The 20,542-nt window shown below is 39.3% G+C and overlaps 1 protein-coding gene across 1 annotated transcript; it reads right to left on the bottom strand.

The window, feature by feature from the left end:
- Positions 1-875: 875 nt before the first annotated feature.
- On the bottom strand, positions 876-14,972 carry RNFT1 (ring finger protein, transmembrane 1). The gene is made up of 9 exons (XM_036756680.1): positions 14,760-14,972; positions 12,295-12,755; positions 11,971-12,047; positions 10,644-10,744; positions 9,982-10,135; positions 8,368-8,529; positions 7,530-7,595; positions 4,927-5,028; positions 876-4,358 (listed from the first exon to the last, which is right to left on the bottom strand). Exons 2-9 carry the CDS (start codon positions 12,698-12,700, stop codon positions 4,224-4,226), a joined length of 1,203 nt encoding a protein of 400 aa, XP_036612575.1. The 5' UTR covers positions 12,701-12,755; positions 14,760-14,972; the 3' UTR covers positions 876-4,223.
- Between the last annotated feature and the right edge of the window lie 5,570 nt (positions 14,973-20,542).

The raw sequence follows: 20,542 nt of genomic DNA, 5'->3' as shown, positions 1-20,542 counted from the left end.
CAGTCTTATTATGCATGTATAGATTGTTCAAATTAGACAAGTGGCTTTTCTGCCAAGAAAAGGTAACTACTTATTAAAATTCTGGTTCTAATTGCCAGCTAATCCATACAGCTAATCCAACAGTGCTATTTGAAAGTCAATTGTGCGCTGTTTGGTAGATTTGAATTGTTTGCTTGCCTTTTTTTAATGAAAACACTATCACGCCAAGATAGCTAGTCCTGAGTCCAGCAGTATTCAGAAAGACCTTGGATTAGGCATATAGATCTAGAGCTGGAACCAACCTCAGAGGACATGTAGTCTAACTTCTTCATTTTCACAGCTGTAGAAACTGAAGCCCAACCAAGTTCTGTGACTTGGCTTAAAGTCACACAAGAAGTAAACATTAGAGGTGGGATTTAAAACTAGGACCCTTAAGGCTAATGCTTTTTCTACTTTTCTGTCAATCTCACTAGTAAGAACAGCAATAATTGACATGTGTTAACAAACTATTGATAGAAGGTAGATAAATTTCTAGTTAAAAGAAGTCTCACTATATGACTAATCTCAAGTTGTTTCTAACTCAGAATGCATTTCACAAAGAAATGCCATGCTTTGCGTAGTTTGGTCAGGCACAAAGTTCTCCTTAACATCACTTAATATACCAATGTGCATTAAAATATTTCTATGGGGAAACATTCAGGGTTCCAACTTGGGAATAATCTCTTGGGAATCCTCATTTACCTGTTTCCTGCCTTAGTATGGTCCTTGTTCCAAGAACAGGATAGTGTGCTAATTGCTGGGAACACTGCCAAAAAGTGGAGATGAGATATGTTTACACAACTAATAGAAGGTAGAACAAGGTATATGAAAGTCCAAAGTGGTAAGAAAAGTTTTGAGGAAGAAGTCTAGAGTGGCACCTTTGACGTTAACATCTAAAAGGTGATCTGGAAATCCATTCCAGAAAAATCATGCAAGATAAGGTTAACAATAAGATAGGTAGGTAATGAGACCCTGAGGAGACAAACCATAGATACAGAGAATGGGAAGTTCTTTGCTCATCTAGGGGATGTTTGTATATGAGGAACAAACCTCTGGTAGTCTTAGTATTCAGATTTCCAAGGCATGACAGGTTCACACACATGACATCTTGCAGAGGGAGACTGCCATATATGACAATGATTTTTAATAACTTGCTGCTAAGTGACATTACTACACCTTTGAAACAATGGAGGCCCTTCGTAATGTTTGTATTGAGAGAAAGGAGACATACCTGAACAAGTTTGACAAAGCAGGCTTTTTGTTTCAGGGGATGTGCTCCAGTTCTTCTGTATATTTAACATTCTCATAAGGGAAGGCTAGCATAAAAGTGCCTTTACTTCACCAGTGTGTTTATGGCCCCGTGTCCCATCCATTCTTTTTTGACAATTGTTTTAGCAAGGTGGGTATAGGTATGGATTCTAATTGTTGAGAGTTTTATTGTATACAGAGCTGAAGTGTCTTGCGTTTAGCTGCATTATAGTTGCTGTAGTAATGCTTTCTAAACCAGGAAAAGTTAAGACAAATGTTCAATCATGTGTTGTTCAAGGGTTTTTTTTTTTTTAAGTCCCAAACTGGCTTCAAATTCAGAATTTATTAGTCACCTGTGTAATAGCACTGAGCTACTACATTCCAAGCAGTTTAGATAAGGCACAATCCCTGCCCTCAAAGAGCTTACAGTCTAAGAATGGGCTGAGACACAAATAACTGTAACATGAAACGATATACAGGTGAAAAGGTAGCACAAAGTGTGAATTCCAGTGGGGAGAAAAAACACTGCTTAAGTTAGAGGGCAGTAGTTGTGTGTGGTAAGGCATTATTTGAGGTCTAAATAGTGATTTTACAAGGAGGGAGGGCATTCCAGAAAGAAATTGAGAATTAGAACAACAATGGCATGTGTTCTACGATAAACACTCCGCAACTGTTGATGCATATCTCCCTGCCTATAAGAGATCCATCATACAATCCATCCCAGGGCTTCTTAACTTTTTTAGTGTCATAGGCCCTTCTGGACCCCTCTTACAATGTTTTTAAATGCCTAAGATAAATAGGATTACAAAGGAAACTGATTATATTGAAAGACAGTTATCAAAATATTTTTTTAAAAATGTTCATGGACCCCAGTTTAAGAACCTATGATCTAGGGGCAGCTAGGTGGTACAGTAGAGTCAGGAGGACCTGAGTTCAAAGTAGGCCTCATGCATTTACTAGCTGTTATGACCCTGGGCAAGCCACTTGACCCCAACTGCCTTGCCTCCTGCCCCCCTCCAAAAAGACCTATGTTCTAGTAGTTGATGCACCTTCATCAGCCCAATCTAACCAGCAATTTTCTCTACATTCCTTTCTTCATTAGGGCCACCTACATCAATCAGTGGGCAGATAGGGGAGTATTCGGAAGAATATTGGCTCTTACACAACGGCAGCTCTGAAGCTTTAGCTGGTAGGACAGAGACAACCCTCCCCCCGCCCCCCCCATCAGCTTGAAGCAAACTGTTACGGAGAATTGAGGAGGAAGGAAGTTCCTCTGCTGAGTAAGGCATACTGCAATTGAAGAGCCATCATGGGTGCAAACTAATTAAATAACTAATTAGAACACAATTTCAGGAAACCCAGGGAAGATTTAATCCCATACCCTAACAAACTTTTAAACTAAAGAATTTACAGAAAACTGATTTAATAAAAGCCAACATTGGAAAAATACATTAAGTACAAATATCACCCCTTGAAATACAGTGATGCAATATGATGTGCTGCTTTTATAGAAATCATAAGACAACTTATGAAACTGTAGCAGCGAAAATAGATTTATATACAGCAAAGAGAAAATAATTGGAAAAAAATTTGAACTTTTCTGCATAAAGCTTCTGCATAAAACTAGGTTCTTTAATTGAGTTTTCTTCCAAGAATAATAAAAATACTACCACCTCTGAGAATGAGCCCACTAATTTGATATAAGGTGACAATTTTTCCATTTATGTAGATCTGACTCATTTAATAATACTTCAGTGCCATTTCCTCAGGGAAGCAGAAAGGCCAAATATACTTTCCTTGGTCAATATATCAAAGTTAAGTCAAAGGAAATATCAGCCTTTGTGTAACCAAAAAAATAAGTAACAAAGTAATACCCTAAAGCTGTACAGTAACTACTAATGTAAGAATGCCTGATTTTTCAAGGACACAGTAGCCCCACAGTGAACTAGAGGTAGTGCTTTAAAAAAAAAAGGGATAAAAGAAGATTAAAATAAGAAAATAAGCTAAATCATTTTTGTAGCTTAAAGTAAATATGTAATGAAGAATCCTTTCAGATTCAGATTAAATTTATGGAATTTGCTCTTGGTGCCTTCATAATCAACAAATTATATTTTTAACTGTGTAAGATGGTCAATAACACTAGATAAAAGCAAAATAATAAAACACTTAAGTTGACAGCAGCGCATGTATGTACACATGTATGCATGTATAAGGTCCACCAAAATTTTTAATTTCATTTATTTCTCACTGATTGCTGGTCAAAGCGACAGTTAACAATACAGGTTAAAATATACCTTCCCTAGTCAGTTCCTTTGACTTGGAAAATCTGATTTAGACAAAATATAGTATTTAGAATTTTATATTTTAAAAATACAAGTTTTATAAAATACTTTACAGGAATTATTCCTGTAATTCTTAAAAGCCAACACAGGAAAAATACATTAAAATGCCTTATAGTGGCATAAGAATTCTAGGAATAATTCAGAATTGGGTTTAGAAAAGTCAAATGCTCTCTAAAAAGCTAGAATTGTTTTATATACATGTACCTTAAAACCATGAAAAAATAAGATTTTGATTCTAGCAGGAGACAATGCCTGTGTTCCTCAAAGCAAACTACTATTACCTGTCCAACTACATTCTGAGAATGTCTAAAACATTTTATCATTATACAGACAGATGAAAATGTTGTTTGAACAACACTGAATTAGAAGAAAAGTCAAAATAACACAGGGTTGCTTTTTACCCATTTAATTCTTAAAATTTCATGTCTGTAGACAGAATTTTCTTTAATTTGTTTCTAATAGTCTAAAATGTCTGATTTTGATGCTTCAGGTTAGTTTTGAACTAGAAACACTGGAAATCCATTTAAAATTCAATTATAGCAGTACCCACATTACTTAGTCAAACATCAAATGAAAACCAGCATCCTATAAACACCAAATAGCAGTTGACAGGATCTAATAAATCTGAAGATGTGATGAAGTGGCTCCATCTTTCCATTTGTTTACATGGTCTGAAATAACAGTTCTGCAAAGTGGACATGTTTTCTCTCTATTAAACCATAACGTGATACACTCTTCACAAAATATATGCTGTAATGGAAGCAAGAACTGACTTTTACACTTGGTAAACATTCTGCCTAACATTTTACTATCTATTTTACATTTCGTACAATTTTCAGACTGACTTGGATGATATCCTAAATTTGGATATAAATGTGAGATCCTTAGAAATACTAACTATATGGTGGCAGACCCAGGAAATAAGTCTCTTGATTCTGAATATGTGTTCTACAGTATCAAACACATGATAGTTTAATAATTTAAGTTACAATGATCTTAATGGTGATGATATGTATGCTTTTAAAGTTACACTTTAGCCCAAGTATAGGTACCTTTCAGGACAGTCAAAGGGACAATTTAAGTCAAATCAATTTCAAAATCTAAAAATAGAATTTGGATTTTCTCCCCAGAATTTTCCAAATTGCTGTCATTTACAGCTGCAAAAATTTAATCTGCCCCTTCCAATAGCTTCCTATGCTATGCCTGCTATTTTCTTCATAAATTAACTAAGCACTGGTGGGAGCTTGGGGGCTAGGGGGTGGAGTTGTGCAGTGGGGAGGATCTGCATAGTTTTAAGAGGCAACTTATTTATAATTACCTGACAGATGAGAAGGATAGGCTTCTGGAATTCAGCCTGACAGATAGAACAAAGATCATCAGCTTCTGAACACTGTCTTTTGGAGGCTGTCACCCCATAACTCTACAAAAATAAGAAATTTTACTTTTCATTTTTTGTCTTTCACATTCCTTAATTTCCAAGGTCTTTGCTCTTCCATCCTTTTTCCCCTAAAATATATGTGATGTTCAAATCTTTAGAAATCTTCCTAGAATCAGACTGGTTTTCAAACCTCTAAAGGGCAGAAAGCAGTGAACTCATACAACAGAGGGGGCAGGCAATCACTACCTCAGTAAGGGAGATTTTGCAGGACGATTTTCATATATAAAATTGGAGTCAGGAAGACCTGAGTTTGAATTTTATCTCAGATACTTAATAGCTGTGTGACCCTGGGCAAGTCACTTAACCTCTATGGGCCTCAGTTTCCTCATCTGTAAAATAGGGATGATAATAATACCGCTCTCACAGCACTATTATTAAGGATAAAGATACACAAATTGTTTTGTAAAATTAAAGCGCTATGTAGTACAGCTAGCTATTATAAAGTGAAAGAATGTTTAATCTTATACTAGTGGGAACTTACTGGGAATTAATAGTGTTGCATGAGGCAAACAGTAGATCTAGAAAGGGAAGGGAAACAAAAGCTCATAAAATTTTTAAGGCAACATTAATAAAATTTTGAAAAACTTTAACTGAGTTTTTGGGGCAGATACTTCATCTAAAGGAAGAAACTCCGCAAAACTAAACACATTAATTAAATCTGACAGGATATGCAATGCTCCACACCTATAGAGTCCTCCACCTCTGCAAAGAAAGGCAAGGCATGCAGTTTTCGTCTCTTCTGCAGGCACTATTTTCTAAGGCATCAACTGCAGTGTCTCATAAGGTTCGACTATAGCTCTTTTACCTGGGTATATATAAGTTTTATCCTTGAGAAATCCATTTAAAGAATGTGTATAGCACAGTTGAATGCAAGCCTATCTGAAATGCACATGCATTGTAACAATCAGCATCTAGTTGTTGAAAAGTGTTAAAACACTTTTCACTTGAATCTAAATCTTCTTCAATTTGCCTTCTGACCTCATCATTCCACTGAACCTGCTCTCTCCAAAGTTTAACTAAAGGTTTCTTAACTGCTAGATACAGGGTCTTTCAAAAATACAGCTTAAAACTGCACTAAAACTTTGGAAGACCTGTAATGATGGCCTTTTCTTAATCTTCATCCTTCTTGACCTCTCTGCCTTCAACATTTCTCCCTTCCTCCTGGATAGACTTCTGTCTAGGTTTGGTGACACTACTCTCTCTCCTGATACCCCACCCAGTATAACTCCCAAGCCTTCTTTGCTGGATCTTCCTCTAAGTTATGCCCACTACATTATCTCCCAAGACTGTCCCAGGCCGCTCATCCTCTTCTTATAGTATCTTGCTTGGTGGTCTATCTCATCAGCTTCCATGGGTTTAACGATCATTTCTATAGAAATAATTCCCCAGATCTATATATCCAGCCTTAACTTCTCTCATAGTTTCTTATTACCACTTACTACTGGACATTTCAAAGTTCTGGAGACAGCTCAAATGCAGTATTTCCAAAATGGAACTTTTGCTTCCAAATCCTCCCCTCTTCCAAATTTTTGGAAAAAAAAACCCCTATTACCATTGAAGACATCATCATCCTCTTAGTCACCCAGGCCCATAACCTCAGTGTCATCCTCGGCTTCTCTCTCACACTCACTCCATATACACAACCTGATGCTAAGTCTTGTCATTTCTCTGGTTATCTTCCTTTCTCTCCATTCATACAGCTGCTACCTGGTGCAGGCCCTCATCACTTCTTGGCTGGACTATGGAAACAGCCTTCACATTATGTCTCCTTGCCTCAGATCTTTTCCCCTACTCCAATCCCGCCTCCACTCAGCTGCCAAAGTGATTTTCCTAAAACGCTGATTTCACAATGTAACTTTTTATTCAACAAATACCAGTGGCTCCCTATTACCTTTGGGATCAAATTGTTTAGCATTTAAAACCCTTCAGGACCTGGTCCCTTCTGACTTCTTGTGCCTTATTCCCTTCCATATACTCTGCAATCCAGCAATACTAGGCTTCTTGCTGTTCTTGGCACACAACACTCATCTCCCAATTCCATGCCTTTTCACTGGCTGTACTCCACACCTGGAATCTCCATCCTTACCCGTCTCCTGGCTTCCAGTAAGACTCAGCTTGTCTTAATACTAAGAGGCCTTTTCTGCTCCTGCCCAACCTGTTCTTGTATATACAGTTACTTGCATGTTGTCTCCACCATTAAAATGAAAGTTCCTTGAACACAGGAACCATATTTTTGCCTTTCTATTCATAGTGCTTAAGCGCTTAATAAACTCTTGCTAACTGCTTACAGAGAGACCCATGTCTATCGTAGTTCCAGTGACACAAAAAAAGGGGAAAATCCAAATACTGTGTAAAATAGGAAACCATTCAATGACACATAAGAAAATATTCCTGAACACTTCTTAGAATATGCTACCAAGATAGCATTTTCTAAGACAAAATGCAAGTAGTACTTTTCTTTAGTTAGAACATAGAATACTTACTGGTCGTGTTAAAAATATCCGTAAAGCTCGCCTGAAAGTTCTCAGATGCCCAAAAAAGTCTAGAAGCTGAAATAGAGAATAAGTGTGTTTAGTGCAAAGAGCTACATCTTTCCAAGCTTTAATGCAATTTTCAGTGATGTGATGACCCCACCCGTACCCCCAAAATTATCTAGTTCAAAATCTAATAATTTAAATCCTAGGTCAGTTTTTTTTAAATGTACCAAAGATTCCTTTAATTCCATATTAAGATTGTCTCTCAAATTTTACTTCAACTTCATTCACTGAATATTTACTAAATTTAGAGTTAAAACAACTCTTTGCAAGCTGGTATGGTCCAACTTAGGATCAACTGAAATCTAAAATGACAAATCAAATATATATACAAGTTTCCCAAATGCAGCTTCTTACTTTGTCTTATACTCTGTCCATCATACCTCTAATCTTGTAGGAGTTAAAAATGAACATGATGATGTCAAAACCCCAAAAGATAAAAGTGCAGTTTGGCTTTGTGCATGTCTTGATCATTAATTACTTCACCACAGTGGTAGGACACATTAAAGTATGGAACCCTCAAGTGAACACTAAATAGTAATACTAACAGGTGTAATTTCTAACTTTTCACACTAAGTCAACTGTTAAACTAAAAACTAATTGCCTTACATTTATATCCCCCTTTTTTGGATGACAAAACTGAGGCTCAGCAAGGTTAAGTGATTTGCTTGTGGTTAGTCAGTAACAGAGCCTAAGCCCCATCTAACAGCCTAATCAATGGTCACTCTCCAGAAATATTTCTACAAGATTTTGGTAAACTATCAAAAGCCAGTTAAATATTACATACTTTTAAAATGAGGTAGAGTAGACCCAGCAGAATCCCAAGACTCCATCCTGTTACACTGCCTCCTAACTCCCCATAGCTAACAAGGTAACGAAACCAAACTGGAATAGGAACAAAAGTTCGATAATACTGGCATAATTCTTCTATGAGCATATACCAATAGCCCTAAAGAAGAAAGAGAAAACACACATAAATCCACAATGAGCTTTAAGTACACAGCTTTATAGATCATAATAAGGTCCTAGATTTAGAGCCTAAAGAGACCTGTAAAGGTCATTTAATCTAGTCTCCCCATTTCTCAGATCAGGAAATGAGCAGACCCAAAGAGGTAAAGAGGTTTGCCCACATAGGCAGTTAAGGAACAGAACTGGGACCTGAACCACGGATCCAGATCCCTATCCAGTGCTCTTCCTGTTGCCTCCTATAAATACCATTGAAGTCCACAGAGTTTACCTAGGAAATTCAAAGATATCGATCCCTATACTTGAACGTATAATCACAGCCTGATTCCCATGTTATGTAAGGAATTTGTTTATTTCTAAACAGTACCCGGAGTAATCTTAGGAAAGTGGTATTACATATAGCAAAAATATGTTAACCAGTCTTCAATGAAGATTAAACAGCTCTACAATACTGTTTTTTTTTGTTACATTTTTAAAAATTTATTTAATATATTTAGTTTTCAGCATTGATTTTCACAAGAGTTTGAATTACAAATTTTCTCCCCATTTCTACCCTCCCCCCCACTCTAAGATGGTGTATATTCTGGTTGCCCTGTTGCCCAGTCAGCCCTCCCTTCTGTCACCCCACTACCCTCCCAACCCCTTTTCCCTTCCTTTCTTGTAGGGCAAGATGAATTTCTATGCCCCATTGCCTGTGTATCTTATTTTCTAGTTGCATGCAAAAAATTTTTTGTTGTTGTTTTTGAACATCTGTTTTTAAAACTTTGAGTTCCAAATTCTCTCCCCTCTTCCCTTCCCACCCACCCTCCCTATGAAGTCAAGCAATTCAGCATAGGCCACATACGTATCATTATGTATAACCCTTCCAAAATACTCATGTCTACAATACTGTTTTAATAAGATATAAAATATAACTCAATTTTAAATACAATGTAATTAAGACAATTATTAGGAAGACAAACTAATCATCACTGTCAAATCCTAAATCTCATCATGCTAAGACTTCACAGAATCATATCATCTAGAGCTGGAATAGATCACACTTTCAAACCCCCCCCACTCCCACTCTGAATTTACAAATGAGAAATCAGGCCCAGAAGCTGTCTGCTCAAGGACACATGGTACCAGAGCCAGGATGGGAACCTAGAAACCCAGCAATCCAGCTTTCTCCATTCTGCTATTTAGAACGGCTAGAAAAACTTGTATGACTGTGTAGATCATCTAACTCTAAGTTAAATTTTAGCATGAATATCTCTTCACCTGGGAAGTATCAGAAACTGGAATTACCAATAAACTGATCAGGTACGAAAGAATGAAAAACCTCAGAAAAGTTTCAATTACTTCTTTTTCTGACTTAAGATTTTACTGAAGAATCACAGCCAAACGTCCAGAGAGATAACATTTTTCCCATATGAACAGAAGTTACTTTTCTTACCTTGGATTTAAAAGACATCACAAAAGAAGGCACCAACAAAATAAGGCATTTGAAGCCCATGAAGAGGAATTTAAGGATGAAGTCTGTAATTCCCACAATCCAGAGTACCTCCCAGAAGCTTGAAAAATCCAAAGTAGGATTTAAAAAAATTAAGCTACCAAAAGAAATACATCAAGTTATTATTGAAGACAAAATGTTACTATATTTTAAAAAATAAATCTGCTAAAAATATTTTGTTTATATAGAATAATAAAAATAATCTAAAAATAAAAAAAATTCAAATTTTGATTTGGAAGGATAGTAATTAAGAATTTAGATTTCTTAACAGAAATTTTTAAAATCAATGTCTGGCTTCATTTTTTGACATAATCTAGTTTTAATCTACTATCTCACAAGCCAACCTGCTGAAGTATATTACACTACTTCAAAACGCAACCTTGATTCCAACCTTATATAAGTCTAGGATATAACTAAAACCAACAATTCTGTTTTCTACCTCCATTCTGTTGTACACAAACTGCCCTCCTGGTATGAAGTCTCTAAGTACTCTAAATCCCATATGACACCTGGAAAGCAGCCTATAAGTCTTTGTTGACACCTAAAAGAATAATGTTTCTAGTAGATACTGACATGCATAAAAATGGGATGTGTGCTCCAATTACCTGTAATAAAGTGATTGAGACTGAAAGGTGTAATACAAGAGAACGGAAGATCCTGCTAAGAATACCAGTAAACAAGCGCACTGTACCTTTGAGCACCTTTCCTGTAAAATAAAACAATTTCATAATTTACAACTGAATTTTTTCAGAATTTAAATGCATATGAATAGTATTAAACTAACAGTCAATTCCAGATTTTTGTTATTTTTATAAAGTTATTTTTATGGAGCGATTCACTTTAAGTACAGAGGACATCTGGTTCATTTGTATCTCATTCTAGTCACTATCACTTGTAATTTTAGTTTTTAGTAAAGCAATAAAATGGATTTTAAGACGAATTTTGCAAATACAGGTTTTCCTCAAGATAAAAAAAAAATATCTTAAAGTCTATTTTCAAGTAGGCCAGACCACATGTAAACTGGTACAAAGGACTTCTGGCCAAGTACAAAAAAACAAACAAGTTCCACTTGGGCTAGGTTTTCAAAAAGGAAGCTAATTTTAAAAATATTTATTTGAATTTTTAAAATGTTAATATTTTAATTGAGCATTAAAGTCAATGAATGTGGTTTTTATATAAAGGTCATTTTTAAAATTCATTGTTAACTCAAAAATTTTTTACAAATTAAATGGGTTGACTCATCTTAAATTTTTAAAAAATTTAATTAGCTTTATTGGATAAATCTTACATGGGGCTGTTTTTTTTTTGCACTTGCAATTCTCTTTGCCAAACTGTAAAAGGGCCAATTTCTGTCTGTGAGCCATAATTGAAATGCATATTTGTAAAGCTGCCTTAAAATGAAACTCAGTAAATTAATTCTACTTTCCCATCGATCAATATGGGGACATACTTTCTAAGCAATTAACTACTTCACCAATTATGTTATGATATACCTATTAGGTTTTCTTAAAACCTAATTCCACCCTAAAACAACAAGTAGTGAATTTGGCAAAGTGTTTATGGGTAGTTCTATTATTATAAATATAGTCAAACTGGCTCACAGAACAGAGGCACTTACCTAGTTAACTTCTTCTAGGAGGTTAGAAGGTATTTTCTAAAACCTAAAAAACTTCATTCAACAAGCATTCCTCCAATATTGGGATTCCAACCATATACTCTCTTCTCAGATCAGATGAGGAAATGCAACATAAGAACAGGCAAATTATCCATGTAATGTGGTTGAGAAAGAAACCTTATGAATGTCACAGTGCATACATTTATGTCTGCCAAATTAACATGATCTAGCCTTCCCATTTCTCTCGAAAGTTAGCATGAAAATCTAGAGAAATTTGGTGTTTCAAAAAATGTTTAATTGCTGAATGTTGTACTTACTCTTAGAAAAACCTGATTTACAATGCTTTTGTTTGCATACATAAAAGTTGTTAGCAGCCCAATTCCAAGAGAAATGCCTGTTAGAAAATAAGTGCCAGTTATTTGGAAGAAAAAAAATCAAACAGGAGTTTCAAGATAGCAAAATGAAATTTTCAACCTCCAAAAGTATTCAAGCTAGCAATGGACTATGGAAAGCTAAGACAAATTAAAACAAAATATACAACATTGTAAAAGCTAACAAAAAGAACTGAAATGAATGTTAAATTATCCAGTAAATAAATAAATTAATTTAGCAATAAAAATTAGTTACTTAATCAGTTATACCTGTTATATGCTGCATTACAAGTTTGACACACAAAATCAAAATATATGGAAGACTTTTCTGCAACCAATGGAAGAGATAGCGAAACTCAGAGATAGAGCTGCTGCCATTTTCTCCTGGCTCCATGGTAGCATCATCAGGTTGCCTTGCTTCATTGTGTGAATGACTTCTTAATCGACTGTGTATGCAGCCCTGAGTATTGCTTTGGGAACCAGACCTTAGGTTTCTAGGGCTTGGACTTTCACCACACTCTCCAGGTACAGAGCTTATCTGGATGTGAATGTCTCCAGGATGATGGCAAGAACCTTCACCAGTCATTCTTACAGTATGGGCACAATGAGAAGCTGGGGCAGTTTCACTGTCTCCAGTTCCTGGAAGATTGTGAAGGTGACTACAGCTGGCTTGCATGGCCTTGGACTGCTTTTCCTTTGATCCAGATTTATTTGTTTGAGGGTTCTGTCTCCTAAGTAAACAGTAAAAAAGACTTTTTTTAATACATTTGGGAAGAGAACTAGTAAACAGAGAAAACGATATAGTGTCCATTAATGATTTTTATCTGCAAGAACCAACTACCACAGAAGGTACACATACCCCTCTCGGTATTTCAGGTTTACATCACTCCTTACCAGATCTCTATTCCTTCCTCAGTAACAAAGATCTACCACCACAGCATTCTCTTATGTGAACGTTCTACAGCAAAAATTCTCGTGCAAACATGAAGTTTAGGATTAAGGGAGGGCAGCTAGGTGGAGTAGTGAATAAAGCACCAGGCCTGGAGTCCGGAAGACCTGGATTCAGCTCTGGCCTCTTACACTTACTACGTGTGTGATTTCAGGTAAGCCAGTTAACCTTATTTGCCTCAGATCCTCATCTGTAAAATGAGTTGGAGAAGGAAATGGCAAACCACTTGAGGATCTTTGCCAAGAAAATCCCAAATGGGGTCATGAAGAGTCAGATGACTGAACAGCCACAAATGAGTCCTACTAGGAGGAGGAGGCAGTAGGTTAATCTCTTAGGACGGATGCCCAACAAACGTTCACAGAAAAGCGAGCTGGATTCCAGTAACAACTCTGACGCCTGCTATATTCCTTTTCAATACTTTAGTTTACTAACATGTAATTTTGGAACGGTATCATCTAGATTATCCGTATCTCACTAGTCCATTAGGAGGGCGAGCGAAAAATAAAGTATCTGCAAAAACGCATGGAGTTTCTGGGAAAAATATAGAAAATAATGCCTTTAATTAGCATCACAGTGGCAAACAAATATACCCCATAAAAAAGGTAAAATTGGTGCTCAGTTTATAGGTCTACCCCGTGCAGCCTTCTGGAAGACTGGAGCCAAATAATGCTTCGTGATTATCCATAATTAATGTCGCAATCGACAGCAAAGCACATTTATTTTTTAAAAAAGCATGCGGCTAAATAACTACTAACAGCTCATAAAAAAAAGCCACTTGTTGACAGTCACGGATTAACTCTGCCAGGTCAACCTTCATTTCGAACAGAGTAAAATGACAAACTGTACCCTTAAAGAAATGCCATGGGCAGTAGAGTGAATCCACCGGAATAGGGAAAGAGGTGGGGGAGGGGGAAGCAGGACCCAAAAGCCCCGGCTAGACAGCTCTACCTCCTCCATGGCAGGGAAGCCGGGGGTGGTGGAAGGAAATCTTCCCGGCTCTGGCCCCTAAACAGACCCCGCCCTAGGTGAGAGGGGAGTCCAGGGCTCCTCTGCCGGAGTTGCCAGCTTCAGTCAGTCAACGACCATTCCTTCAACTCCTATTTCGTGCCAGAAACCGTGCTAAATGCCAGGGATACAAAGAGGGGCAAAAATAGTCGATAAGCATTTATTAAGCGCCTACTATGTACTGGGCACTGTGCTAAAAGCTGAGCATACAAAAAGAAAGGCAAAAGACAGTCCTCGTCCTCGAGGAGTTCACAATCTAAAAGGAGAGGCAACACGCGAACAACTAGGTACGGACAGACTTATTTATATACATGACAGACTGGAAATAATCAACAGAAGGGCGGCGCTAGAATTAAGGAAGTACCCGGGAAAAGTGGGGTTTAGCTGAGACTTGAAGCCAGGCAAGCCAAGGGGCAGAGATAGGATGGACGAACATTCCAGGGCACGGGAGCCAGCCGATGCAAGGCACGGAGTCGGGAGACGAAGAGTGGCGCTCCGAGCCCTGAGGTCAGTGTCAGAGGATGGAGGAAGGCGTGGGGGCGGGGGCGTAAGGAGCGAAGCCTGGAAAGGTGGGAAGGGGGACAGGGGATGAAGGGCTCCGAAAGACAAGCTGAGGATTTTATATCTGATTGTTCACATTAACAGGAGCCCCCGGAACCTCTAGAGGAGGCACGGTGACGCGGTGAGCCCTCCCCAACTCCTTCCCTCCCCCGTGAGATCCAGCCTGAGGGAAGCTTCCGGCACCCCAGCCCCCGGCTCCACCCGCCTTCCCGGAACTCACCTCTCATGATGAGTCTGCCGAGGCCTCGGTGGCGGTGGCTGTGGCGGCGGCGGCGGCGGCGGCGGCGGCGGGAGGAGAAGGAGGAGGCGCTGCCGCGACGGGCCCGTCACGCCCGGCCGTCATCACCGCCACCCTCCCGCAGCCAACGACTGACACTGGCTGCACCGGACCTGAGGAGGAGGTGGCGGCGGCGGCGGTGGCGCGCGCGCTCCCGGAACGTGGGGGCCGCGCGCGCGTCTACGACAGTCACGCTGCGAGACGTCGTCGCAGGGAGTAGAGCGGGGAGAGGGAATACGGAGGAGTCGAGGTGGCCGGGGACGGGGTGGGGTTGGGGTGGAGTGGAGACCTGTGCGTTACTTCTTGAGCTGCCCCTCCCCCCTCCCAAGCTATTTAAATCAATCAAACAATAGTAACCGCCCCCTCGCGGGTAACAACTGACGCGCTGAGATTGGAATACCAAAGTGGGTCATGGGGACCGAGGGAGGCCGACGCGCTGACTCGGACATTGCGGCAGAGGGCGGAGCCTGTTGCCACGGGCGACGCGGTTCCGGGGCTTCCGTGCTTTGGGCCGCGTTCTACGGCGGCGGGGCCGGGGACGGTGAGCCCCGGACCCTAGTAGGCCCTTGGCTAGCCTCCTAGGACCTGCCGCTCCAGCTCGGACCGGAGCCCTGGGGGACGGATCATCGCTTCCTCGGCCCCAAAGCTTCGGGACTGAGGCGGGCTAGGGAGTGGGAAGCCTAGCCGGCCCCGGGCTCCGCTGAGGCGCAGCAGCCTTCGGTCAGCCTCGGCTCTTGCTTGGTCCGCGGTCCCCGCGGGTGCCGGCGGAGCTCGTGCACCCAGGATTGCAAACGGGAGGCCTAGATAGAGTTCGGGACTGGACCCGAGGTTTAACTCCCCTGTGAGGAACCTCTTCACAAGGCAGGTTGGCGGCACCTCTTCCGAAACGAGTTAGCGGGGGCGCTCGCAGCCAGTATGTATCAGAGGCAGGACTTGAACCTAGGTCTTGCAGGCTCTGAGGCCAACCCTCCCCCATCCCACGTTAGAAATATAAATGAATCTAACAAATGGCTCCTCTCCAGTTTTTTTTTGAGTAAACAGATTTTTTTTTTCTCCTCATGTAATGCAAAATGTGTTTTCCTTTATGTCCAGAAAGAGCGTTTCCACCTCAAACCTGCAAGCACCTCTTGCAGCTTTTTAGTCTCAGGAATGTTTTCTTATTGATGAGAGGTTGTAGTTAACTAAATTAAGTAAAAACTTAATTCACCTTATGCCAGGAAATACTCACCAGTTGTTGGAATGGTGTTAAATATTTTTGTGGACCGATTTAAAAAAAAACCCCAAAACTTGTGGATGGGTCGGGTGGCTAATTTATTGTCATTGTGTTAAAGAAAGGGAAAACAAATAATGTAGTTTTATGTTTTGTGAGTTTTACGTCTAGAAGTTAGCTGTGGATTTGAAGTCAAGAGGTAAAAAATAGCTTGCCTTTCCTAATGCAAGAGGAGTTATGGGGAGTAAGGCTGGAAAAGTAAGTTGGAGCCAAGTGGTAAAGAACCAGAAATGCTAAAAAGAGTTCATATTTAATCATCTAAATGGTGGGAAGCCAAGGGGGTTTCTTGGGTAGAGGTAGAAAAAAACCTGCCTGCCTGAGTTCCTGGGAAAGAAATCCTAAACAAACCGCTGCCATCATGCAGTCCTGGAGAGGAGCTAGTACCTGGCTATCCCTAATGAAAACCCAGCTCTCAGTCCCTTTTTCCACTTCAGAACTGTCATCCTCTCCTTATCTCTTCACCTTCAGTTCTTGGTCTAGGCTTTGAAAGGCCCCTAGTTATCACCCACATTTGTAAAACCCAGTCAGTGTATTTATCTAGCCCAAATGCTGACTCTCTCCACTTACCCTGGTTCATATCCTCCCCCAGAGTATTTTTAGAATACCACATATTACACATACATTACACCCACCTATGATAATAACCACATGCTGTTTCTCCCAGTGGTAAGAGAAGGGCCACTTCATCATACCTTACTGTACCGAAGATGAAAATGTTAGCTATGTGTGATGAATGGCAAAAAGGAATCTGGTTTTTCCGTTTGTTGTATGTTGATAACCTATTGACTTGTCTTGGTTCATTCACTTTTTTAAAAAAGATTTCTGATATAGAAAGTAATGAAACTCACTTTCCAGTCCCAATATATGTGTTTATACGCACACACACATAGTATATATTAGAAGTATATAGTATGGGACCAGGCCTATGGTTTCATTGTTATAGGGAAAATTGTCCAGGGTTGCACAGCCTAATCTATCCGTTATATCATGCTGCTGCCGCCGCTGTTCTTATATGTGTGTGTAAAACTTAGAAGGCAGCTCTCCACATGCGTGTCAAGATATTAGAAAACACAGCTTGTGCCCTGAGCTTGGCATAGCAACGATCTTTTGTGCTCAGCCATGGCACAATCCCAGAAGTGTTTCATATCATTATTGTATTGCTTTGAGCAGCAGCAGGTGTTCTCTGAACTTGTACAAGCACCGGATAAGCTCAGATAAGAAACCACGTTCTGGTCATAAAACCCTGCCATGGAATCGAACTTGTCTCATCATTGTAGTTATCCCTCATCGTCAGGGCTGCAACTCACTAAGTACACATTGGTATAAGTATTGAGATCTCCCCACACTGCCCTGGGTCCCCCGACTAGTGGCCGGTTCCCCAGCATATGTATCTAATTACACGCCTTGCTTGCAAGCCATTTCCCTCACTTTGAAATTAAGCTTCTGTTTGACTCCTCACTCACTCTCACTCTCACTCTAGCTTGCTTTGTTTGTCTCCAGCCATCCACAGGTTAGAGGCTGGTTCAGTCCAGTTGACATATAGTAGTTTTCCCCCATGTGTTAGAAGAATTTACTGTGGTACAGTACCATGATGAGGAACCATACATCAGGGAAGGGGTGGAGAACAAGCCAGGAGTGCACTTGGCCCTCTCTAAAGTTCACAACTTCCAGACTGCAGCAATAGTCTAGGGGAAATTTATGGTTTGGATCATAAATCACCTTCTCTGGTCTTTATTTCCCACTCACCCCCTTTATAACCTTGGACCACTTTAGAAAGCAGTTGTAGCCAGTTCCTTGGGGTTGCTAAGTCCCTAGGGGTGTCTTTGTCCCAGGCAGGCTTCTATACTAAGCATTGGATGCATATATCGCTTTTATTCCAAACCAGCACGCTCTGCCTCCCCAACTCTATCCTTCCCCAAATAATCACATAACCAAGGCTAGCTCATTAAATTAATTTTATGTATCATAGAGAAACAATAAGAACAGAAAGGGGAGAATGAGCAGAACATTCAATTGATCTGCACAGATGGTGGAAATACAATAAATAGCCGGTGATCTTCTGACTTTAGGGAGCAGGAAAGGGCTTCCTGATTAGATACTGGGAGTGAGTGTAGTTAGTTAATCAGAGCCTTCCCTTTTTTGCTTAGAGCCACAGAAGAGAAAGGGGAACCTAGTGACAGGATGGGGCCTATCCCACATAAATTGGATCAGTTCTCAACAGTAGCCACAGATCCCATGGAAACATTCCTGCAATCCACCCTTCTCACCGTGGGACAAGAAAGAGGTACTGTCTCAAGATGAAGAATACCTCCCATACCTCTCTCTTGTCTTCTACCTCTCCTTCTGAGGACTCTTCAGGAACCAATCCCAGTCTACTGCACCCAGCCTCTCAGAGACTTTCTCCAAAATAATCAGGTTTTCCAAGCATTCTGGAATTGGTATGTCTTGCAAGGCCAGATTACTTATGTTATTTGTATTGATGTCTGACCATCTCCACATGAGTAGCACCAACATAAAAATAATGGCCATCATAAGACAAAAAGAAAACCATCCACCTCATGGGAAGACCACAGACTATTCATTCAGTGATGAAAAGCTCATGTGTCATTGTGTGGTGTGCTCTGCCCATCTGGGTTAGTGGCGCATTGGTTATTCCTCTGCTGGAGGTGGCATGCCCAAAATAAGGGAAACCTACTATTTAGGTTTGTAGAAGCACATATGCACATAAACCAGCCTGTTTTTAGAGCCAGGTTCAAATTGGGATAAATAAGAAAATCATCCCAATCTATAGGAAGTAAAGATATCTAGTTATTTTTGCTTCAAGAATCAGATTTGATATTTAATAGAGATAGGAAATAGAAATGAGATTTAATTTGTATACAGAACTCCCAGATGAGCAAACTCCCTCTACCGGTGCAGGCTGGGCACCTTCTCTGTAATTTACAGTCTTAGATAGTTGCCTAGAACACTCAGAGGTTAAGTGGCTTCTCCAGGATCACACAGTAAATAGTCTAAGCCAAAGACAAGAGTGGAACTCAGCTCTTTTATCACTCCAAGGCTAGTTCTCCATTATATCATACTGCCTCTCCCTTATAAAATCTATATTCAACTAGTTCTATCAAAAGATGAATTTCATTAACAGTGGAGTCATAATTAACAGTAATCCAACTTAATATTGAAAAATTTCTGAAGTACTTTATTATTGGCTAAAAAACTTTTAAGTGAATTTCAATCAGCATTACAGTTTTAAATTATACATTAAATATATTTAGTTATTAAGAAAACAAATCCTTAGGCACTAAATAAATCATGTTTTTAGACACGTATTTATATAATTCTATGATAAATTACTTGAAATTCAAACAGTCTGACATTTCAAATAACTAGAAGCTTGCCTCCCATGTTTTGCCATCTATATCTATGAAAAAGAAAAGAAAAAGTTGCCATTCAGGGACTGTTAAACAACATGACAGTCTTAGGTTCTATACCACTTCGTAATAGACTCAAGTCTGAACTATTAAACCTTGTTTTGGCAGGAAATTGTGATTTTATCAGTGCAGGGTAGGCTAACTCCAGGGGATACAAACTTTTTTTTTAATTTCTTTTTTATTTTTAGTTTACAACACTCAGTTGAATTCCAAATTTTCTCTCCCTCCCTCTCCTCCCCCCTCCCCCAAGGCATATACCTTCACATTAAACTTATTAACACAATAGTCAAGTTGTAAAGAAGAATTATAACCAATGGAATGAACCATAAGAAAAAAGAAACAAAACCAAAAAAGAAGAAGAAAAGAGAGAGCAAATAGTTTTCCTCACTCTGCATTCAGACTCTGTAATTCTTTCTCTGGATGTGCATAGCTTTTTCCATATTGAGTCATTTGGAGCTGTCTTAGAACCTTGTATTGCTGAGAAAAGCCAAGTCTATCAAAGTTAGTCATCACAGATACCATGTGTCTGTAATTGTGTATAATGCATAAATCTTTCCAGGTTATTATGAAGTCCGTCTGCTCCCCATTTCTTATAGCACAATAGTGTTCCATTACATTCATATACCACAACTTGTTTAGCCATTCCCCAGTTGATGGGCATCCCCTTGATTTCCAATTCTTTGCCGCTACAAGAAAGAACCCTATAAATATTTTTGTACATATAGGTCCATTTCCCACTTACATGATTGATCTCTTTGAGATACAGCCATAGAAGTGATATTGCTGGGTCAAAGGGTATGCACATTTTTTTATAAATTTATTTTTTATTTTTAGTTTACATCACTCAGTTCCACTAGTTTTGGGGTTCCAGATTTTCTCTCCTTTCTCTTCCCGCCCCCCTGCAAGACGGTATGTAATCCAATGTAGGTTCTACATATGCCTTCACAGTGAAATTATTTACATAATAGTCCAGTTGTAAAGAAGAATTACAATCAATGGAATGAATCATGAAAAAGGAGAAATGAAAC

The sequence above is a fragment of the Trichosurus vulpecula genome, chromosome 4 (assembly GCF_011100635.1).
Source record: "Trichosurus vulpecula isolate mTriVul1 chromosome 4, mTriVul1.pri, whole genome shotgun sequence".
Lineage (NCBI taxonomy): Eukaryota > Metazoa > Chordata > Mammalia > Diprotodontia > Phalangeridae > Trichosurus > Trichosurus vulpecula.
This window is presented reverse-complemented; position numbering and strand designations above follow the sequence as displayed.